Source organism: Phyllostomus discolor, chromosome X (genome assembly GCF_004126475.2).
Source record: "Phyllostomus discolor isolate MPI-MPIP mPhyDis1 chromosome X, mPhyDis1.pri.v3, whole genome shotgun sequence".
Taxonomy (NCBI): domain Eukaryota; kingdom Metazoa; phylum Chordata; class Mammalia; order Chiroptera; family Phyllostomidae; genus Phyllostomus; species Phyllostomus discolor.
Genome location: NC_050198.1, coordinates 57,407,035 through 57,429,929, shown reverse-complemented (window position 1 = coordinate 57,429,929; position 22,895 = coordinate 57,407,035). Strand labels below are relative to the sequence as shown.

General features: G+C 36.1%; 1 protein-coding gene across 1 annotated transcript in view; it reads left to right on the top strand.

Moving 5' to 3' along the window:
- The window catches only part of NRK (Nik related kinase), a 97,159-nt gene that overhangs the window by 60,172 nt on the left and 14,092 nt on the right, over nt 1–22,895 (top strand). Inside the window, 7 exon segments of the mRNA XM_036016352.1 lie at nt 2,526–2,712; nt 10,630–10,718; nt 10,720–10,786; nt 12,838–12,981; nt 15,417–15,566; nt 20,389–20,493; nt 22,493–22,641. Coding sequence (XP_035872245.1) covers nt 2,526–2,712; nt 10,630–10,718; nt 10,720–10,786; nt 12,838–12,981; nt 15,417–15,566; nt 20,389–20,493; nt 22,493–22,641 — 891 coding nt within the window.

Here is a 22,895-nt window from a genome sequence, read left to right as displayed (position 1 = left end):
CCATTTTAACCATTTTAACTATAGGATTGAGTGGAATTAAGTACATTCACAATGTTGCACAACCATTACTACTAATAATTTTTAAAACTCTTTTATCATCCTAAAAAGGTAAACAAGTCTCTATTGTCCTTCCCCTTAATCTCATGTAACCTTTAGTTTTTGTCTAGGTACCTTATACAAGTGGAATCATATAATATTTTTTCTTTTTCTGTCTGGCTTATTTCACTTAGCATAATATTTTCAAGGTTCATTCATGCTTTAGCTTGATTCAGAATTTCTTTACATGTTAAGGCTAAATAATATCTCACAGTATGAACAGTTCACATTTTGCTCATTCATTCATTTGTACATGGACACTTGTTTTAGGCTTTTTGAAATCATGAATAATACTGTTGTAAAAATTAGTATATATCTATCTGTTGTTGTAGTCCCTGTTTTCAATTCTTTGGATTGTATACCTAGAATAGAATTGCTAGATGCATAACAATTAGAGTATAATTGCTACATTCTATTTTATCTTTTTGTGAGGAAATGTTAGCAATTGCAATTATAACCTAAGTAACAAACTGTGTTTACATAATGGTTTGCCATTTACAGAATGTTTACTGACTTTATAAATAAGTTTTAAAATATTCAGATAGCTTCACAGATGCTACAACATGTAATATTTTAACTAATTCTTTTTAAAAAGATTTTATTTATCTATTTTTAGAGAGAGTGTGAGGGATAGAGAAAGAGAAGAAGAGAAATATCAATGTGTGGTTGCCTCTCACGCACCCCCTACTGGGGACCTGGCCCGCAACCCAGGCATGTGCCCTGACTGGGAATTGAACCAGTGACCCTTTGGTTCTCAGGCCATCATTCAGCCCACTGAACCACACCAACCAGGGCTGAACTAATTCTTAATAAATGGAAAGTAATTGGATATCTACAAACACAGGTGAGATTCCAGAGAGAGGAATTATCATGCCAATTTAATTTCCTAGCATACTGTCCTATCACACAAATTGGCTTAGAAGATACAATGGTCATTCATGAATTAGTCCCCTAGTGCAAGGAGTTAACTTTGCCTCTCAGGTTACCCCTTATCTCTTTTCTAGTCATCCTTCATAATCCAACTCACATAACATCTTTGACTTCCCAAGACAGAATTACACACTCCTTCCTTTGTGCTTGCAAGAGTTTTGCCCATTGTTTTATTTTAGTGCTTATGACATTGTAGTTTGGTTATTTGTTTACTTGCTCTTCAGTCACACTAGACTGTGAACTTTGAAAGTGCAGGAACTATGTTTAATCCATGCTTGATTACTTTTCTTTACCCACTCACCCAATCCCATAGCCCATCCTAGGGCTTGGTCTATGATAGACATACAACAATTATGGAAGAAACAATGAAGGAGGAAAACAAAGATAAAAGGCAGGAAGAAAATTCTGTTGATGGATTCTAATGAAAAAAACATTATCAGTGTGAATGTAGCTATATTTGTCTCCCTGTCTGTCTACCTACCTACCTATCTTAATTAAAGACATTTAAACAGGATGCCCCAACATGGTTTTTGTAGTACCTCTGGGTATCTCCAGTTATCTCAAAGAATTTTTTTTTCAATTTACGGAGTTAATGGGTCTTACTTTCATTTTAATTAAAAAAGGACATTTTGCCCTAAAACACTTTTGTGGTTGGAAAGGTCATAAAAATTAGTCTTTGAAAAGATAGCATAACTCTCTGAAGGCCAAGAATCCCTGTTTGGGCATCAAGAAATGCTTATCAACAGACAGTCTTACCAAAAAGAGTTGGTAGGTTTTTCCACAAGATATAGCATCCCACATAAAATTTGTCACATCTTGTGTCTTTTATCCCGGAGTTTCTTCTCTGTAAGTTAATGGAATCCAGCTACATTTTCAGTGATGCATGATCACACTTCTGAGTTTGTGTTGGTTGCTTTTCCACCATTAGCTTTGCAATTTCACAAAGTGTAACTGATATCCCCACACAGTGCTTTTAATTTTTTTCAAGTTGTTGTTGGACATAGCATAGCTGAATGTGTAAGCTTTGGAATCAAATGAAATTTGACTTCAAACCCTGGTCTCCTTACTCATCTCTATGATCTTGAATATATTCCTTAACTTTTTGCTAAGCTTTAGTTCCTTTATAAGTAAAATGGAGATAATTTTTTGGGTTGGAGACTTTCTTTTTGAGTTGTTGTAAGGACCCACAATGATATGTAAATAAGATATCTGTCAGAGTACTTGGTACATAGTAAAAATTCCACAAATATAAGGTCCCCAACTTTTATAGCTAGGGACTTCAAGCTCCTTGAATTTCTCTTCTGACATCAATTATCTCAGCATAGATTATGTATCTCTTTTCACAGCATTGTGTTTATCTGGTAAATGTGGACTTTATAAGGGGCATAATTATAGATGTTAACAAATATTGCATTATATTTTTCAAATGACCGAGGCATATTAATATCTCACTCTGTTGAGCTCCTTAATAAAGTCAAAATTACTTTTTCATCTTTTAGGAGTCAGTTGGTAGCAGTGAGGCCTCAAGCGCCATTTCCTCAGATGCTGCACCCACAGCACCTGATGATGAAAATGACAATACGGACATATTGAGAGCATCAACAGAATCATGTTTTTCTGCCAGCCAGTCATCATCTTCCAACCTTTCTGGGAGGGCTGCAAATGCTGAGTTTGCTAGTGCCATCTGTAAGTGTGTTTAATATACTTTCCAAATGCTTCAGTCTGTTCACATATTAAATAAAGTCTTTGACCACTGATTCATGATCTGAAAATAATCAAATCAGTCTGATATTCACTTGATACAAACGCAGATGGGTGAAAACTTTAAATGTCTACTATTCACTGAGTCTTCATGGCACATAAATTTCAACTAAAATTAAGAAATTGAGTCCCTTATGTGGATTTTCCCCAAATCTAATCATAACTGGAAATACATATATATGCAGAAATGTATTTTTTATTTATTGTGATTCAAGTACACTTGTCTCCATTTCCCACCACCACTCTCCCCTACCCCAGGCATCCCCACATCCCATTCTCAATCCTAACCTCCTTTGACTTTGTCCATGTGTCCTTTACATATGTTCCTTGATGACCATTCCCTCAATTACCCCAGTTATCCACTCCCACCTGCCCTCTGGTTACTATCAGTTTCTTTTTTATTTAATGTCACTGGTTATATTTTGCTTGCTTCTTTGTTTTGGTGCTTATGTTCCACTTACAGGTGAGATCATATATTAGTCCTTCACCACGTGTCTTATTTCACTTAGCATAATTCTTTCCAGTACCATCCATGCTGTAGCAACGGGTAGGAGCTCCTTCTTTCTTTCTGCTGTATAGTATTCCACTGTGTAAATGTACCATAGTTTTTGATCCACTCATTTCCTGATGGGCACTTAGATTGCTTCCACTCTGGACTATTGTAAATTGTGCTGCTTGAACATTGGGGTGCATAGGTTCTTCTGAATTGACATTTCAGTGTCCTTAGGATATAATCCTAGAATTGGAATTGCTGGGTCAAAAGGCAGTTCCATTTTTAGTTTTTGGAGGAAATCCCATACTGTTTCCCACAGTGGATACCCTTGTCTGTATTCCCATCAACAGTGTACAAGTGTTTCCTTTTCTCCACAACCTCCCCAGCACTTGTTATTTGTTGATTTGGTTATGATGCCAATTCTGAGTGGTATGAAGCACTATTCCATTGTCATTTTAATTTGCATCTCTGATGGCTAATGATGCTGAACATTCTTTAAAACGTCTCTGGGCCCTCTGTATGTCCTCCTTGGAGAAGTATCTATTTAATTCCTTTGTCCTTTTCTTAATTTGGTTGTTTGTCTTTCTGGAGTGGAGTTGTGTGATATATAATATCAAACTCTTGAATGAGGTAACATTTCCAAATACATTTTCCCATATGGATGGTTCCCTTTACATTTTGCTCATGTTTTCTTTATTCATACAGAAGCTTTTTATTTTGATGAAGTCTCATTTGTTTTGTTTTGTTTTTCTTTTCTTTATGTCCCTTGCTCTAGGGGACATATCAGTGAAAATATTGCTAGGTTGAATGTCTGAGATTTCCCTGCTTATGCTCTCCTGAAGGACTTTTATGGTGTCAAGACTTATATTTAAGTCTTTTATCCACCTTGAATTTATTTTTTGTGTATGGTGTAACCTTGTGATCAAGCTTCACTTTTTTGCATGTAGCTGTCCAGCTCTCCCAAAACCATTCATTGAAGGGGCTATTTTTACTCTATGCTGCTTCCCCCTTTGCCAAATATTAATTGATCATAGAGACTTGGGTTTATTTCTGGGCTCTCTGTTCTGTTCCATTGCTCTATGTGTCTATTCTAATGCCAGTACCAGGCTTTAAGATTACACTGGTCTTGTAATACAGTTTGATATCATGTATTGTCATCCCTCCTACTTTGTTCTTTTTTTCTCAAAATTGCTGCAGATATTCATGGTTGTTTATGGTTCCATGTGAATTTTTGAAGTGTTTGTTATATGTCTTTGAAATATGCCCTTGGTACTTTAATAGGTGTTGCATGGAATCTATAAATTACTTTCAGTAGTATGGACATTTTGATGGTGTTAATTCTTCCAATCCATGAACAAGGTATATGCTTTCATTTGCTGGTGTCTTCCTTAATTTCTTTCTTCAGTGCTGTGTAGTTTTCTGAGTACAAATCTTTTACCTCCTTGGGTAGGTTTATTCTTAGGTACTTTATTTTTCATGTTGCTATATCAAATTTTTTTCCCTGATTTCTGTTTCTGACATTTCATTATCAGTTTACAAAATTGCTTTCAATTCCAGAGTATTGATTTTGTATCCTGCTGTGTTGCCAAATTCATTTATTAGGTTGAGAAGTTTTTTGGTAGAGTCTATTGGATTTTCTATGTACACTTACCATGTCATCTACAAACAGTAACTGTTTTGTTTCCTCTTTTCTACTTTGGATGCCTTTTATTTCTTTTTCTTGTCTGATTGCTGTGGCTAGGACTCCCAATACTATGTTGAATAGCAGTGGTGACAGCACACATCCTTATCTTGCTCCTCATATTAATGGGAAAGATTTTAGTTTTTGCCCATTGGGTATGATGTTGGCTATAGGTTTTTCATATATGGCTTTTATTGTGTTGAGTTACAGTCATTCTACTCCCTCTTTGCTTAGTGTTTTTATCATAAATGGGTCTGTACCTTATCAAATTCTTTTGCCACATTTATTGATATGGTCATGCGCTTTTTGTTTTTGGTTTTGTTTATGTGATGTATTACATTTATTGATTTGTGAATATTGTACTGTCCTTGCATTGATGGGATGAGTCCCAGTGAATCATGGTGTATGATCTTTTTAATCTATTGCTTGATGTGGTGTGCCAATATTTTGTTGAGGATTTTGACACCTATGTTCATGAGCAATATTGTCTTTATATTTTCTTTCTTTGTTATGTTTTTATCTGCTTTTGGTATTAGGGTGATGCTGGATTCATAAAAAGAGTTTGGGAGTCTTCTGCCTTGGATTTTTCGGAATAATCTGTGAAGGATAGGGGTTAGCTCTTCCTTTAATGCTTTGTAGAATTCTCTTGTGAAACTGTCTGCTCCAGGGCTATGGTGTGTGTGTATTTTTTTTCTTTTTGATTATTGCTTCAATTATGGGTCTGTTCAGGCATTCTGCTAATTCTTCATTGAGTTTTGGAAGATTATGTTTTTCTAGAAATTTGTCCATTTTACTCAGGTTTTAAAATTTCTCGGCATATAATACTTTGTAGTAATGTCTTAGGATTTTTGTATTTCTGTGGAGCAGAGGAGTTGTAATCTCTCTTATTTCATTTTTGTTTGTGTTTATTTGGGTCCTCTCTTTTTTTTTCTTGATGACTCTCCTTAAAAGCTTGTTGATTTTGTTTATCTTTTCACAGAAACACCTCCTAGATCTATTGATCTTTGGAATTGTGCTTTTAGTCTATATGTCACTTAATTCTGCTCTGATATTTGTTATTTCCTTCTTTCTACTTCATCTGGGCTGTCTTTGTTGTTTTCTTTGAGTTCTTATAGGTGTCAGTTTAGGTTGTTTGACAATTTTTTTTGTTTGTTTTTTAGGTAGGCCTGCATCACTATGAACTTCCCTCTCAGGACTGCCTTTGCTGTGTCCCATAAGTTTTGGGTTGTTGTGAGTTTGTTTTCATTTGTTTCCAGAAACCTTTTGATTTCATCCCTAATTTCATTCTTGTCCTATTCATTGTTTAATAGCATGCTATTCAATCTCCATGATTTTGACTGTTTTTGAGTTTTTTTCCTTGAGATTAGTTTCTAATTTCAGTCCCTTGTAGTCAGAGAAACTGCTTGATATGATTTCAATTTTCTTGAACTTGTTGGGGCTTTGTTTTATGTCCTATGATGTGGTGTATCTTTGAAAATATTCCATGTGCATTAGAAAAGAATGTGTATTTTTGTTTCTTTGGGATGAAAGGTGCTATATATATCAGTTAAGTTCATTTCATCTAGGACAATGTTCAATGCCACAATATCTTTGTTGATTTTTTCTGGAAGATCTATCCATTTTTGACAGTGGGGTTTTGAAATCCCCTACTACAATTATGTTGCTGTCAATATTTTTCTTGAAGCCCTCCAAGATTCCCTTTATATATTTGGATGCTCCTATGTTGAGTGCACATATATTTACAATGTTTTTATATTCTTGATGGATTATTCCCTTGAGTATTATGAAGTGACCTTCTGGGTCTCTTTTTATGGTCATTTTTTTTTTTGAAATCTATTTTGTCTGATATGAGTATTGCTACCCCAGCTTTTTTTTTTCCTGCCCGTTTGCTTGGAAATTTTGTTTGTAGCCCTTCACTTTCTGGCTATGTAGGTCTTTTGTCCTGAGGTGGATCTCTTGTAAGCACCATATGTGTGCTTCATGCTTTCTTATCCATTCAGCTGTTCTATGTCTTTGATTGGAGCATTTCATCTGTTTACATTTTAGGTTATTTTTGATAAGTACTCATTCATCACCATTTTTCATACCTGTGTTCCTCTTTCTCTCAATTTTTCTCATCCTCTTCTTAAAATAGTCCCTTTAGTATCTCTTGTATAGCTGGTTTAGTGGATGTTCATTCTTTTAAACTTCTTTTGTCTGGAAAGCTCTGACCTTCTATCTTGATTGGGAGCCTTTCTGGGTAAAGTAGCTTTGGTAGCAAGCCCTTGGTTCTCATTACTTCAAATATTTCTTGCCATTCTCTTTTGGCTTGCAACGTTTCCATTGTCTCAATATTGTCTCACTTTGTGGAAGAAAAAAAAAGGAAACAAAAACAAAAAGAGAGAGTATCCAAAAAGAAAAAAATAATAATAACCCCCCTGCTGACTTTAGACTTATTCAGCAAGTTCTGCTCATCTTCTTAGATGCCATAGAAAATGGGGAGCTGGGCTTTGCTTTTCTCCCTTCCTGTGGTTTTGAGAGTTTGGGGACCAGATATGGTTTGCAATTTCCTGGCTTCCACCAGCCCAAGTCGTGCATGAGCTGCCAGGCTTAAATCAGCCACTGAGTCTCCCTTGGAGTCCATCATGTGTCAATCTCAGGTGCGGAGCCCGTGACAAGCCGGGCGTGTGGGTTTCTGCTCAGCTACAAAGTCTCTGGGCACACGCAGCTGAATCTCCTTCAGGGTGCACCAGCCACTGCTGAGAGTTCCTTACAAAACAGTTGCCTGCAGTTTATAACAAGTGTATGGCTTTTCACACAGCCCAAATTTTCAGCCACTCCAGAGACTACCCGAGTCAGGGTCCAACATGGCCCAGCTCTTCCCTTCTCCCAGTGTCTCCTGGCACCTCAATTTCTCTGGTGCTGGCATTCACAGTCACAGTGGATTTGTTCTGCCTTTGTGTGTCTCCCACTTTGTCTCTATCCCCCCGCCTCACTCAGCGACTTCCAGCATCCAGGTCCCACCTTGTGCCATGCCGTGCTGCCCTACCTCTTCTGGTAGGGGAAGTAGCTGGTGATCTAACTCACCTCCCTGTATCCTGTGGCAGGCACCAGAGTAGGGGCCACAGCCACCTTAGTCCCAGCACAATCCCCTTACTGTCTGTTTTTCAATGTCCTCTGCAATTTTTTGCCTCCAAACTTAAAATAAGCTGGTATTCTGTTGGCTGTTCACTCTGTTCCTCAGATCATCTAGGTGTTACAGCAGGGTGCAGGGAGAACTGGGCTCCACTCCCACCTACCTCGCTGCCATCTTCCTAGCTAGACCAAACAGGTTTTCTATCCCTTGGTCCTCTACTCTCCTCTGGTATAGTAGTATATGGATATTGTTAAGTTTCATGTTTCCTGCATTTACCTTAACCCCTGATCATTCATTTTGAGTCATTTTTCCTTTTCCTGCTCTTTCTGAGAGTTTTTTTCTACCTTGTCCTTAAGCTTGCTGATATGATCCTCTGCTTCATCTAGCCTGCATTTGATTCCTTCTACTGTGTTCTTCAATTTAGAAATTGTATTCTTCATTTCCTCATGGCTCTTGTTGATAGTTTCTATGTCCTTTTTAATGCTGGTATAATTTGCAGTAAGTTCCTTGCAGCTTCACTGTATTTTTTGGTAATTCTCACTGAGGTCATTGAGCTTCCTTATAATCATGGCTTTCAACTCAATATCAGATAGTTGACTTGCCTCTTTTTCATTTAGCATTCTTTCTGAGGATTACTCTTTTCCTTTTGTTTGGGGGTTGTTTCTTTGTCTTCCCATTATTTGTGAGACTCTTCTCATTTGCCTCTGCTTCCTGAATTGATCTGTCTTAACACCCTGATTTTGTGGTATGAACTTCTATAGTAGGAAATCTGTGAGATTCAGTGCTGCAGTCTCCTTGACCTCATGAACTTGATGCTCTTGTGATTGCCTTTATGCCTATTATGTTGGCTCTCTAGATGTAATTGTTGTTTGATTGTTATTAGGTCATTCTTTTGTGGGTCCTTCCTTTAGCTGGTTGACTGTGAGTTACTCTGCCTACCACCTCTTTATGCTTTCTTTCAGGTTCTACCAGAAGAAAACCACAAAGCCCAGGGAACAAATCCACATCCACAAACATACTCCCCTTGTAATCCCATTAACAACAGCAAATATACCTCAAGTAATAAAGGTGCAAAGAGATTAAGACTATTATAAGAAAAGAGAGAAACCTAGTGTCTTAATATGCACAAACTTGATGGGCAAGAAATGAATGTTAAAAAGCTATGCAAGAAAGAAAATATCACTTATGTAGCAGACTGTAGTGAATTTCATCTCAGTAGCCTCTAGTATTTACCACTGTTTTCTTTTTCTGGATCCACATCTGGTGATGTCAGATGTTGGCCCCATCTGACCTTAAGCAGCCTACTCTGAGACTGCCATGGATCTATTGTCTTTGGTTGTCTCGTTCAGTTGTTAATCTAGTCACCCATGCAATGAGGCTTAAGCCCCACAGGGCAGGGCAGATCCCTCCTGGTGTTGGGGATGTTGTTTTTCCTCAAGTTGCTGCTGCTCAGAAGGGAGTGGTCTGCTTGATCAGGATGACTGCTACCATATGGGTGATGACTCGGCACCAAGACCTGGGGGCTACTCTCTCAGTTCTCACCCAAAGCCTCAGTCCCCAGTCTCTCCTCAAGTGTCTGTAGTCCACTCTGCCCTGCTTTGCCAAGGATCTACTGTCTCTGGCTGTCTCCTTCAGTTGTTAATCTAGTCACTCTTCACTCAACAGTCAGCCTTAGCACCACAGAACCAGGAAAGAGTCTTTCCTGGGGTGGGGACTATTGTTTTTCCTCAGGCAGCTGCCACTAGTAGGTGAATGGTATGCCTGAACAGGATGCCTGCTGAAGTATGGAGGATGACTCAGTAACAGGATTTCAGCAGCTACTGCCTCAGTTCTCTCCCAAAAGCTTCCATCCCCAGTCTCTCCTCAGGCATCTCCAGCCCACTCTGTGCCTACCTTTGCCAGAGTCCTGGATAAGTGGCTGCAAATGAAAATTTGTGCATTGGCCTTTTAAAAGGCTCTTGCATCTCCAGCCATCCATCTCTGGCAGAGAGCAATCCTGTTGCTTTTCACTATTGGTTGGTGTCTGTGTACTTTTTGGGTGCTGGTGCTCTAGGTTGGGGATCAAAGCTAAGGGTTTAGACCCCACACTTCTCAGGCGAATCCAATTGGCCCCTTAATTATCCTTCTGGTGCTGCTTCCTGTGGACATTCAGCCAGCCCTCTTGAGTCTCCAGTGCACTGCTTACCAGACAGTTAGTGCTAAAGCTGATTCTCCTGTCTTCCAAGGTTATAAGGCTTCTCTCTCACTTTTGTTCAGTTATTTGTTCTGGTTGATTTCTCTACAATTTAGTGATAATTCCAGATTGGTCCTGGGAGGAAGTTAGTGTGGCTTCCATTTACTCCTCCACCATCTTCCGTCTCACTCAGAGATATATTTTAACTGTCATGATTTGTGTTATCTCATTGTTTAGGAGTCACAGCAATGATACCTCCATTAAGTTATAAAATTCAATAAAGATAAAGGAACTTTCCTAGGACTCATTTGTGGAAACACTCAAGCACATATGGTGTATACACACGTAATTTCTCTCAATATCTTCCTTTTACTTCACAGTATATGCTGGGTTAGTGGAAGTATCTGAGAAATCACCTAAGAAACCATCTGAAGTCCATGTTAAGCCACTATACGTCTCTCCTGCATGTAAAAAAATCACTAATCCACATGTATGAAAAGGAATTCACTTCTGAGATATTCTGTGATTCTTTGTGGGGTGAGTTTGGTTTCTTGAAACTGAGCTGTTCTTCCTTTGGCTATTATATTTTATTTATACAACAAAGCTATAAAAAGTCATAGGTATAAAATCTTTGTTTGCTATTACCAAATTATTAACAAGCACATAAAATATGTTTATAGTAGTTAATTTGCTTTTCCCTAATATGTTTTTACTGAGTGTACTTTCATATTTGAATTGGTGCCACTCCACTCTTTATTCTATTTTCTTTTGAACCTGAATTAACTGGCCTAAAATCTAAAACTGAACTAGGTTATGAGTTTTTTCTTTTTAATTTGAGCTTAGTTTTTTTTTTTTTTAATTTAAGGAGCTGTGGAGTATATCATATCTAAAGATATTATAAGAAAGATTTATGTGGGTTCTTGTTTTAAAATAACCTTGAGGATTTGTTGAAAAATTTCCTTCTGTGCCTTTGATAGACTTTTTTTCAGTCCTTTGTTCCAGGAGAATGAATTATAACCATACTGGTAGTGCTGAGACAATATTTTATATCAAGCCAGTCTGTATCATAAATGAAACAGAATAAATGAGCACAAAGGGGGAGAAATGCAAAGTAAATGTCAATCTCCAATTTGCAATTTCATAGATTTTACAGAATATTTGATTGAACAAAGGACAGTATAAGCAGTATACTAGACACTATATTTATATGGACTGAACAATTTAGGGAAAGACATGTCATCCTCGAAGTTTTGCTAATGCAATGTGTCAGATTACAAGAAAGCGAAGTTTACTTCATTATCATTTCAGTCAGGGAAACACCCCATTTATGTCTAGTGACTCATTTTTATAATTTGTGAAAAAATATTTTGAAAAATAAAAGAGAACAGTCAAAATTGACTACACTTCTTTCTCTCTCTCAGATTCCTTTGTGGGAGGAAAATGCAGTTTCTAAATCTGCCACTGGCCTTGGCATTACTTAGAAAAGTGGTAAAGGGCAGAGTGTAAACTTTAAGGCAAAGGCCCTTGCCTTTACTCTTATACCTTTGGAGCACAAATATTCTCCAAGTAGAAGGAAGACATAAGTACTATCTCTCTCTTACATTATTTTGCTGATGTTCTCCTGTGTCTTAAGATATGGGGGAAAACTCCTACAGTGGTTTGAAATATATTCTGACTTTAGTTCAATCTTCTGTTTTATTCCTGTCATTCTGGTCTTTTAAATCAGATAATCTATATGAGTGACTACAGCCAGCAGACAAATAACAGAGTATAGGAAAATAAATACATAAAGGTAGGAATTAATTTCAAAGGCATTTAGAAATGTAAGTTTTTTAAATATATGCATGAATACAGAATCATTCAACTTTAAATCACTTTACATGTAACTATTTTAAAAACTTTAAAACCCTTAGTTACAGTTAGGAATGAAAAATCAACTAAATTGAAGTATTTGTAAGTACTAGATGTCCTCAGTGTTTAATGGTAACTTTCAAAAGGGTTGATTAATTTTTATAAAAATTTTTATAAAGTTTGATATACAACTAAAGGGTGATATTATATATATATATATATATATATATATATATATATATATATATATTTGAATATGTAAGATGGCACACTAGATACCAGCCAGTAGAATGTTGCCAGAAGGTATTATCTTCTATATTTCTATGTATTTCAATGCAATTTATTTTTTTGCTAGAGATGCTATTGTTACACAGGATGAGTCTAAGAACCTAAAATCACCTTTACATAAATGAGAACACTGGCAGAACAAAAATACTAATATAAAGTTGATTATAAAAATGTAATCTGGACCTGAATGGTGTAGCTTAGTGGGTTGGGTGTCACTAAGAAACCAAAAGGTTGCCTGTTTGATTCCCAGTCAGGGAACATGGCTAGGTTGTGGGCCAGGTCCCCAGTAGGGGGCGTGTAGAAAGGCAACCAACTGATGTATCTCTTGCACATCAATGTTTCTCTCCCACTCTTTCTACCTCCTTTCTCCTCTCTCCAAAAATAAATAAATAAATATATTAAAATGCAGTCTGAGCTAATATAGAACTTTTTTTTATATATACAAATAGGAGTGAATTTGCTGTTGGGAACCCAATCTAATCTGTATCTAATGGACAGAAAGGGAAAGGCAGATATTACAAAACTTATAAAGCAAAGACCATTCCACCAGATTCAAGTTGTAGAACCACTCAATTTGTTGATTACCATCTCTGGTTTGTTTAATAACTAAAATTAGCAGAGTAATTATAGAGATTAATTAGGTTGCAAACTGGGCTAAAGACTTTCTCAGGAGAAAGTGGTCATAAGAAAACACTTTAAATATCATACTTAATTGGAACACCAGACTCAACACTAGTATTTTCTTACCTACTTACAATTTAAACTAATTTCTGACTTTCCTTTGGTATCTAGATATTTGATTGTAACACATCTAACTTAGGTTAGTGATAAGAAAAAAACTGTCATCTGCACTTTTTTATTAAATTATTTTTATTGCTATTCTATTACAGTTCTCCCAAGTTTACCCTCCTTGCCCTCCTCTGCCGATTCCACCCCTGGCTCTCTCAGTCAATTTCCACACTGTTGTCCATGCCTGTGGGCTATTGATACATGTTCTTTGTTAAGTCCCTCCCCTTCCTTTGAACCATTATCCTCCCTCTCCCCTCCCCTCTGTCCACTGTCAGTCTGTTCCCTGTTTCCATGCCTCTGGTTCTATTTTGTTCATTGGTTTATTTGTTAATTAGATTCTTCTTATAGATGAGATCATATTATATTTGTCTTTCACCAATCTTTCAGGTCTTTTCTGAGTAACCACCTATTACTTCACAACTCACAATTTTATCCACCCATGCACACATGACCACATTAACATCCACTGTATACCTTTCTAGTGATGTGTTCAAAGCAACAAAGAATTAAGTAAATAGATAAAAATGAGACTGTGTTATCATAAGGCCCTATGGATAGGGTTAGTAACAAGAATGGATCTCCTAAGCCCTCTCCACTCTTCCCATGTAGTAGTTGAATTTCTTAGCTTTAGTCAGTCTGAGCCTGAAACTTTGAATATGAGAGAGTAAGTAAATGGATATTAGTAATGATTGTGATTATTAAATACTAAGGAAAGTACTAGCATTAAAGCTAACTATAGGCCAAAGATAGCAGACAAAAGGTTAGAAAAAAAATTAACATTGTTTTGGTGTAGAATGTTATGATGCTAATCACAGCTACATATATATATATATATATATATATATATATATATATTTACATATCTCTCATCTATATGTAATAACCATATTGCACATTAATTAGTGATTATATCTATCCCTAAATATGATTGGCTGGCTTTACCTTAAGTTTTTGTAAGAGAAGTAAATCTATAGATATGCTAAAGCTTCACAATTTTTATCATGTTTTACAGCCATCCATTTATAGTTGCTTGAGGTACATAGAAAGAATGTTTAGTTTTGAAAATATCTGGGTGGCTAGATAACAGAATTCTTTACTTTTTATGCAGTATCTTCTAGCCCAATTGTGCCATTTTTGATGCTCGTGTTTCTCTCACATGTGGATGATTTTTTTATCAAACAGTACTGAGAACATCAGTGTACAAAAATGCTTAAGTGAATTTAACACACATTTATTTTACCATTTAAGAATGGAATAGCAATAAGCATAGATGTCTGAATTCTAGCACTGCTTTTAAAAGTATAATGTAAAAATATATTTAAAGTTTATTGTAAAAGTAAGAATCATGTTATTGGGCCTAGAAATATTATACTCATAAATCCTAAAATAAAAATAAAGTCACTATATATAAAAATAAATGTGTAATTTTAATGACTGAATTTTCCTGAAGGAAGTGTAAAAATTTGATGGAATTTGCAATCAGAAAATTAACATTGAAAGTAAATTAGATTGAGAAAAAAATAATAAAACCATTCAACTATTTCATAAGTATGCTGAAATGAAAGAACACAAAGACATCCATCCCACTGTCCCTAAATGACTTACAGGAAATACATTAGAAATCCCTCTCATATATATACAATACCAAGGACAGCTTCTGGTTTCTGAATCCTAGAAGGGTCATGAATTAGACAAGAGCCGAGGTACAAATGAATGGATGTTAATTCTTTTGCCTACACAGTGAAAGTCTTAACCTGTCCCAAAGAAATATTTTATATTCAATTTAGATAGGAACATAGGTAGCTGATGGACACTTCGGCTATCTTTTGGAAATTAGAAACTTTGTTATAATATTTCCAAACTCTGAAGGGAAGACTGCTGCAGTGTAGTTTTTTTTTTTAATGTTCTCTCTTTTTAAAGATTTTATTTATTTATTTTTAGAGAGGGACCGGAGGGAGAAAAAGAGAGAGAGAAACATCAATGTGCGGTTGCTAGGGGTCATGGCCTGCAACCCAGGCACGTACCCTGACTGGGAATCGAACCTGCAACACTTTGGTCCACAGCCCACGCTCAATCCGCTGAGCTACACCAGCCAGGGCTGCAGTGTAGTTTTTTTAAAAGTGCTTTTTCTTTAATGAAACCATTTAGTTACAAAATCAAGATGCCTTTATTTTTTTGTTTTTCTAATATGTAAAAAAAAAATGAATTGAAACACTGTATCTTTTTTTCTATTTATCAGGCCATAAAAACACATTTCAGATATATCATTTGACCTGGCTGAGGAATAAGATTTTGAATGATGATCCAGAAAGTAAAAGAAAAGAGGAAAAACTAAAGACAGAGGGAGCCTGAAAAGCCATTGATAAGTTAGCAGGCTGTGAACACTTCAGTGATTTTAAGTTCCATTTCATATTTACTATAGGTATACAAACTTTGCTTCCCTTTACTTGGTAAAATACATTGTTATGAAATACAGAGAAAGGAAAAATGTTGCAACTTCATATAAAAAACTGAGTGAATTTCACCATGACACATTCCAGGTCTTTTATGCCATAATTATTGCTGTTAGTGAGAAAATATTGAATGACTGAAATAACTATTGAAATTAAATTTGGTTTTCTTTCTCATCTTTCTTCCATTCACAGTTACTTTAATTAGTTTACATAAACTGATATCATTTTCCTGTCTCTATATAACTTCAACTATATAATAACATGGAAGGGGATTTATATGACATGTACTTTTCTTGAAACAGCAATAAAATAAAATCCCATAATACTTCCTTTTATTTTTAATTAGCAAATATCCCTTAATACTGATCAGTTAACCTCACAATGAACCAAAATGAAAATTATCCTATGTCTGCTGGCTCTTGCTCCCACTGTTGAAATTCGTTAATATAATTGCCAAGTATTTCCTGTCTGATTAGAGTGTTTTCATATTCCCTGCCTCCTCACAACCATTCACTGTGAAATGGAGTAACAACTCCAGGTGCTTAGAATTCTGCTCTCATCTGTCATTAATTTGGAAGCAATGTTATCCCATTCTGTCCTGTTTCTGAAACAAATCTCTACTCTCAGCCTTGATTTTCCTTTTTCCTCTTCACTAATTGACCCTTCGGGCAGAATTAGTGGCATAGTTAAGAGATAGCTGTAATCACATAATGTATGAGTTGAATCAGGGTATTTCTATCTTGACTGACCATTTCTGTTCTGCATGTAAAGAGGTTCTCCCAGGAGAGATTTTCATATGTGGGTATATATGTATACATACAACCATGAAGAGAGAAATGAGTACCTAAATTAAGTATAAAATAAACACATTGCTTTTTTCTAGTTTTATGTATCTCTACTTTCATTCAAATCATATTATGTAAATTTGGCAGCCGGAGGTGAATGATATCTCCAGATGTTAACCCAAGAGTTTATATAGCAGAAGTGCTTCCTCCCAACCTATAAATATTTTAGTTTAGTGACAGAGAGTTTAAAAGTTAACCAACCATCTTGCAAATCTGTGCTCTTGGTAAGTAGAAGGGCTAGGTAAGTGTTGTTTTACCCATTGCAACCCACCCCTGCTCTCATAATAAACTAAAACATTTGTCCTACTGAGAGATGGAACAGTTGAATTCTTCTGCTTGTTCATGGATTATTAATCATGCTTCTTTGACCATCTTGGGCACAGTGCAAATGAAAAAGAATGGGTAAGCTGGGGGAGGGGGAGAGAGAGACTGACTTTATATGTTGGTTTCAGATGGTGTCTGACTAGAGAGGACAAAAGTAATGTCAGTGCCAAGTAAGAGGAATTTTAGCCCAAAGTATAAATCTAGCAGGTAGGACAACATATCCCATAAGAGCCAAAAGGTCTAGCTGAGGATAAGCATATATTTTTCTTTATCTGTCACTTAAAAAAACAGCTCTATTGAAATAATTGACACACCATAAAATGCACCCACTTTCAGGATTACAGTTCATCCTGGCTTGATGGCTCAGTTGTTTGGACCATCATCCCATACATCCACAGGTTGCAGGTTCAATCCCAGTTCAGACCACATACTTAGGTTTGGTCTCCAGTTGGGGCACATGCAGGAGGAAACTGATTAATGTTTTTCTCTCATATTGATGTCTCTCTCTCTCTCTCTCTCTCTCTCTTTCTCTCTCATCTCTCTTTCTATGTGTGTGTGTGTGTGTGTGTGTGTGTGTGTGTGTGTCCCTTCCTTCCTCACTGCCTTCCTCTTTCTAAAAAAATCAAATATACCTTTGGGTATTAAAATCTTTTTTAAAAAGTATATATTACATTGTTTTTAGTATGTTTATAGAGTTATGTAACCATCACGATGATTTCATTTTAATCACCTCCCCCCAAAAAAATCTCATAGCCATTAATCATCATTCCACATGCAATCCCTCTTGCATTTACATTGTTTTCCTCACAGTCCTGGATAATGTCAACTACTGGCCTTTGGCACCAATTCAATGCCAGCAGAAATCCCCAACTTGGGATGCAGTTAAGAAGGAAACTTTATTCAATGCAAACAGCTCAATTGTGGTACAGCATGGTTAGCACAGTTTTGGTATAGATCAATAATGATACAGTTCGATTATGAAGCAATGCAGCTGTGAAACAACATGGCTATAAGGAGACCCCTGGGGCAAGGCAGCCCTGGGTCAATGTAGCCCTTGGGCTAGGTTCCTTTCAAGCTAGACAGATGTGCTCTGCTGTGGTCTGCTCCAATTGTTCTGGTCTGGTCTTTTGTATTTTAGATCCACCTGGGGAAATGCAGTCTTTAGTCTTTAATGAGAAGGGAAAGTGTACTCTTCAAGGGAAAGGGAAGCTAACTTACATAGACAGAAGTTCCCACACCTTGTTCCTGATTTGTCCATACTCATGCAAATTAAGACTCAAAATCCTAGCAGTTTGAGTGGTCCAAAAGACACTCTCCTGAGTGCTCAAATGGAGCCATTCTATTTGATTAGTGGAAATGCTGATAGGGAAATAGCTACATGGCCCCAAGTAGATAGGAAAAGCTTCAGTCTTATTGGTTGAAATACAATTCCAGGGACTCCTTTATAAGGACTAGTTCAGATGTCAGGAACACAGGGTAGGCAGGCAGTTCAGTGTAGGCTTGTCCGTGAAGTGAGTTTGTGTGAGAGGCTTTTGTTTAGAAATAGCTGCTAGGCTCTGCTTTTCAATTTGAACCCAGTTAGCCATCAGGAACCTTTCTTGGTAGGTATCTCTATTTATCAGGTATACATTAACCACCGATCTACTTTCTTTTCCTACAAATTTGTCTCTTCTGGACAATTTATTTAAATGAAATCATATATTACATGGTCTTTTTGTGAAAGACTTCCATCACTTATATTTTCAAAGTTCATCTATTCTGTAGCCTATGCAACATCTATCAGTACTTCCTTTTATATTTTTAAACAGTATTGCACATTATAGACATATAGCCATCTTTTTTTCTATTTTTTATATAGCCATTGTTTATACATTTGCACTTTCCACTTTTTGGCTATTTCAAATAATTCTGGTATAAACATTTTTATACTTGTTTTTATACATAGGAATGCATGTTTTCCTTTTCTCTTGGATAATACTTCCAGACAGTTTTTCAAAATGGCTGTACCATTTTATATTGCCATTAAGTATGAAGGTTGCATTTTCTTTTCATCGTTGCAAACACTTGCAGTCTGTCTTTTGATTCTGTTATTCATGTGTGTATAATGTTGCATCATTGTAGTTTCGATTTGTGTTTCCCTGATAACCAATTTTATTGAGCATCATTTGAAGTGTTTTAAGAGTTTTCTTGTCATTTTTATATCTTCCTAGGGTTGATTGTCTTTTTGTTGTTGAGTTGTAAGCAATCTTTTTATATTCTGTATACTAGACCTTTATCAGGTATATGACTTGCAAAGATTTCTTCCCATTGAATAGGTTGTCTTTTTCTTGACTTTCTTGATGGTGTCCTTTAATGCACAAAAGTTTCAATTTTGATGAAATTCAACTTACTTATTTTTTTTTCTTTTGTTGCTTATGTCATGGGTGTCAAACCCATTGCCATGAAGATTTTTTTCTTATATTTACTTCTAAGAGCTTTATGATTTTACCTCTTACAGTTAGGTCTTTGATTGATTTATTAGTTCATTTTTATATACAGGATGGGGCAAAAGTAGGTTTACAGTTGTGAGTATGTGAAACACAGAATTTTTTGTTCTATTATTATTTCTTAGTTATTGCACTATTTTTCATACAAACAACTCTAAACCTACTTTTTCCCCACCTTCTATGGTGTAAGATAAAGGATCTAACTTTATTATTTTGTATGTGAATATTCAGTTTTCCCAGTACCATTTATTGAAAAGACTATACCTTTCTTATTGAATGGTCTTGACATTATTAACCCTGGATGTCTGGGTTTATTTGTAGATTCCCAATAACGGTCCATTAATCTATATACCTATTTTTTATGTCAGTACTACACTGTTTTGATTAGTGTAGTTTGTAGTAAGTTTTGAAATTGTGAAGGATGAGTTCTCAAACTTTGTTTTTCTTTTACAACATTGTTTTGGTTATGTGGGGCCTCTTCTAATTTTCTCTGAATTTTAGAACTAGTGTCTCATTTCTGCATAAAAGGTCATTGGTATTTCAAGAGAGATTGCATTAAATCTGTAGATCACTTTGGATATCATTGCCCTTTTAACAATGCTAAGTCTACCCATCCATGACCAATATTCTGTTCTTTGAAGTGTATAATTTAGAGTGCTCTTGAAGGATAATTGTTACACTCCATTAAATTACACAATAATTTTGTTGACTTTTGGGGATGCATCAAATAGTATCAAAATAACTTTTCTAAAAACATATAATCTGTGCTCTTACATTGTCGTTTTGACATTTTCAGTAATAAATAAAGCCCTGGCTGGTGTGGCTCAGTGGATTGAACACCAGCCTGTGAACCAAAGGGTCACTGGTTTGATTCCAAATCAGGGCACATGCCTGGGTTGTGGGCCAGGTCCCCAGTAAGGGGTGAGCAAAAGGCAACCACAGATTGATGTTTCTCTCCCTGTCTCCTCCCTCCCTTCCCCTCTGTCTAAAAATAAATAAATTGTTAAAATAATAATAATAATAATAATAATAATAAATACAAATACTTGAGTGTTCTTGTAAACTCTGTGGCATTGTTACTTCTTTATATTTTATCATTGTAGCCCAACATGCAGAAACAACATATATCACGATTGTTTTGAAATCATCAATTCACCTTTATGCATGGGCACCAAAGACCTTTGGTGAAAGTATTGCTATTAAAGTGAGTGGTCTACTTTTCCTTTTAATATTTTTTTGAAAAATTGTATGTAGAAAAATGTTTTAAATTATAGTAGCAGAAATATATACCATTTTCTACAGTTAATTTGAATATACAATGTCGATCATTATCATCTAATGATTTTTAGACAATTAACAAGCACTACAACAAGGGAAAGTGTGAGGGAAATCCCTGACCCTTTTATAGAGGTCCTCCCCACTAGCTCCTCACTTCCAATTCCTGTAGTCCACATGAAGATTTTTTTCTCTAGGGCCCTAACATAGGCTTTGAGTGCCACCCCAGTGATTTGAAGCTGAGAAAGTCCCTGTTCAATCTTAGTGGGGGGTGTAGAGCAAAGAGAAGGTAAAGAAAGGTGGAGCAATGGTATAGAATGGAATCCAATGGCAGAGGGATGAAGGAACAGAAAGGCTTTAATTATCAGGGCTACAATAGATGGGGGTGTGTAGATGGGTCTGTATTCCTTCCAAGCTGAAATGCTAAGTACATTTCTCTCTAGAACTATTTCAAGGAATGGTGATTAGGCTCATTTGGATTACCAGTATTATTTCTATCTTCATATTGTTTAACTGAATTTCTGTGGATTAGCATCTTAAGGTAAGTATTTGGTGACCCAAACAGTTAAGTTGCTGATGAGTTTTTATCTACATTAAAACTTGAGACTCTTTTTACCTGTATTGTCTTTTTCCAATGCTCTAGAATTCTACATAAATCAGATTATTTTATATGTATTCCTTAGTAATGAGAACTTATTAATGAACTAACAGCATTATACAGATTCTTAATCTAGGGTGTACATTAGAATCATCTGGAGCATTTGTTAAATCTTTAGGTCTCAGACCCAATTCCATGACAATTATTATGTGTAGAGTGTGTCCAAGGAATCTGTATACTTAACAAATGTTCTAGGTAATTTTGAACAAGATGGTCCATTTACAATTTTTTTTATAATGCTGATAAAATCATATCATGACAGACTTCAGCAAGATATGTATGAAATGCTTTTGTATCTTAGGTCAGTATCTCTTTGCATGGTATCTTTTGTAGACCAAAACATCACATATACACAATAAAGATAAGCTAATTTTTAAAACTGGCCTTCAATGTCTATTTGAACAATAAATATATTCTTTTATCAATAACATAGAATACTATAGAAACAATTCAGGCCTTCCCTAACAAAAATCATATCTTTGATCTGATCTCCTTAAACTGGAGCTTATGTTAGCTGTTAGTATTTCGATGTGGATTTGTTTTTGAGTTTCTGCTGATTGGTCAGAGCTTCTTGATATGGAGCTGAAAAGCAAAGAAGGTAAATACCATCAGTCTGTGTAGTCTGATACACAATTCCTGGTCCAAGCCTTCACTCCAGTTCTTGAATCCCACCTTATGACTACAGTATAGTGAATCCTGTGATGCCCAGTCCTCCACTGTCACCTGAACTTGGTAATGAACAGGCTTGGCTCTTTGTTTCCTTGAACTAGAAGCCATAGGAACCTAGAGTGCATCCAGTCTGTGGTAGGTTAACATGTATGGACTTTTTCATTCCATACATACTATGCATTGGTCACTCAGCAGACTCCAGAGGAGACTACATGTCCTATGAAGCCTATATATGAGTACTGGCAAAAATATAGGCAACTGATCCAAAGAACCATTTTAAGAGACCACATGAGCTCCTTCACTTGCTGAAGCTCAAGGCAAGGAATTGAAAGACAGCAAACAGACTGCAGAGTCATATAAGGCTCTTATGATTATTAGATATTTGCCCTTTAAAGGGAAACTCAATATTTAAGACCTAAATATAATTATGTTCTTATTGTAGTACCAGAGCTAATAAAAGTTGCAATACATAGGTTGCCAAATACATTATGTAATTTGTGACAATCACCTGGGTTTTATAAACTTGTTAAGCAAAGGGCAGGGAAATTTTTGCCTTAGAATTTCATTGTTGGCCTTTTGGCCATATTTGGTTTTATACCTACAAGTATGTCCAACACTTGATCATAAACCAATGACAGTTGACTTGGCTATTGGTTCTGAAGAAAGACTAAAGGTTTTCTTCAGCTCAACAGATGGATATCACATCATTGATGCATAAGCTGAGGTTATGTCTGATATGATCCTGCCAAATAATGTAAGATCCCTGGAAATTATTGTTTATCACAATTTGAGTTTTCACAACAGTCAAAAGTGTTCATTGAAAATATATATTTATTGCCCTGGCTAGTGTGGCTCAGTGCATTGAGTGCCAGCCTGTGAACCAAAGGGTCAACAGTTTGACTCCCAGTCAAGGACACATACCTGTGTTGCAAACCAGGTTCCTGGCTGGGGATACACAACAGGCAACCACACATTGATGTTTCCCTCCCTTTCTCCCTCCCTTCTCCT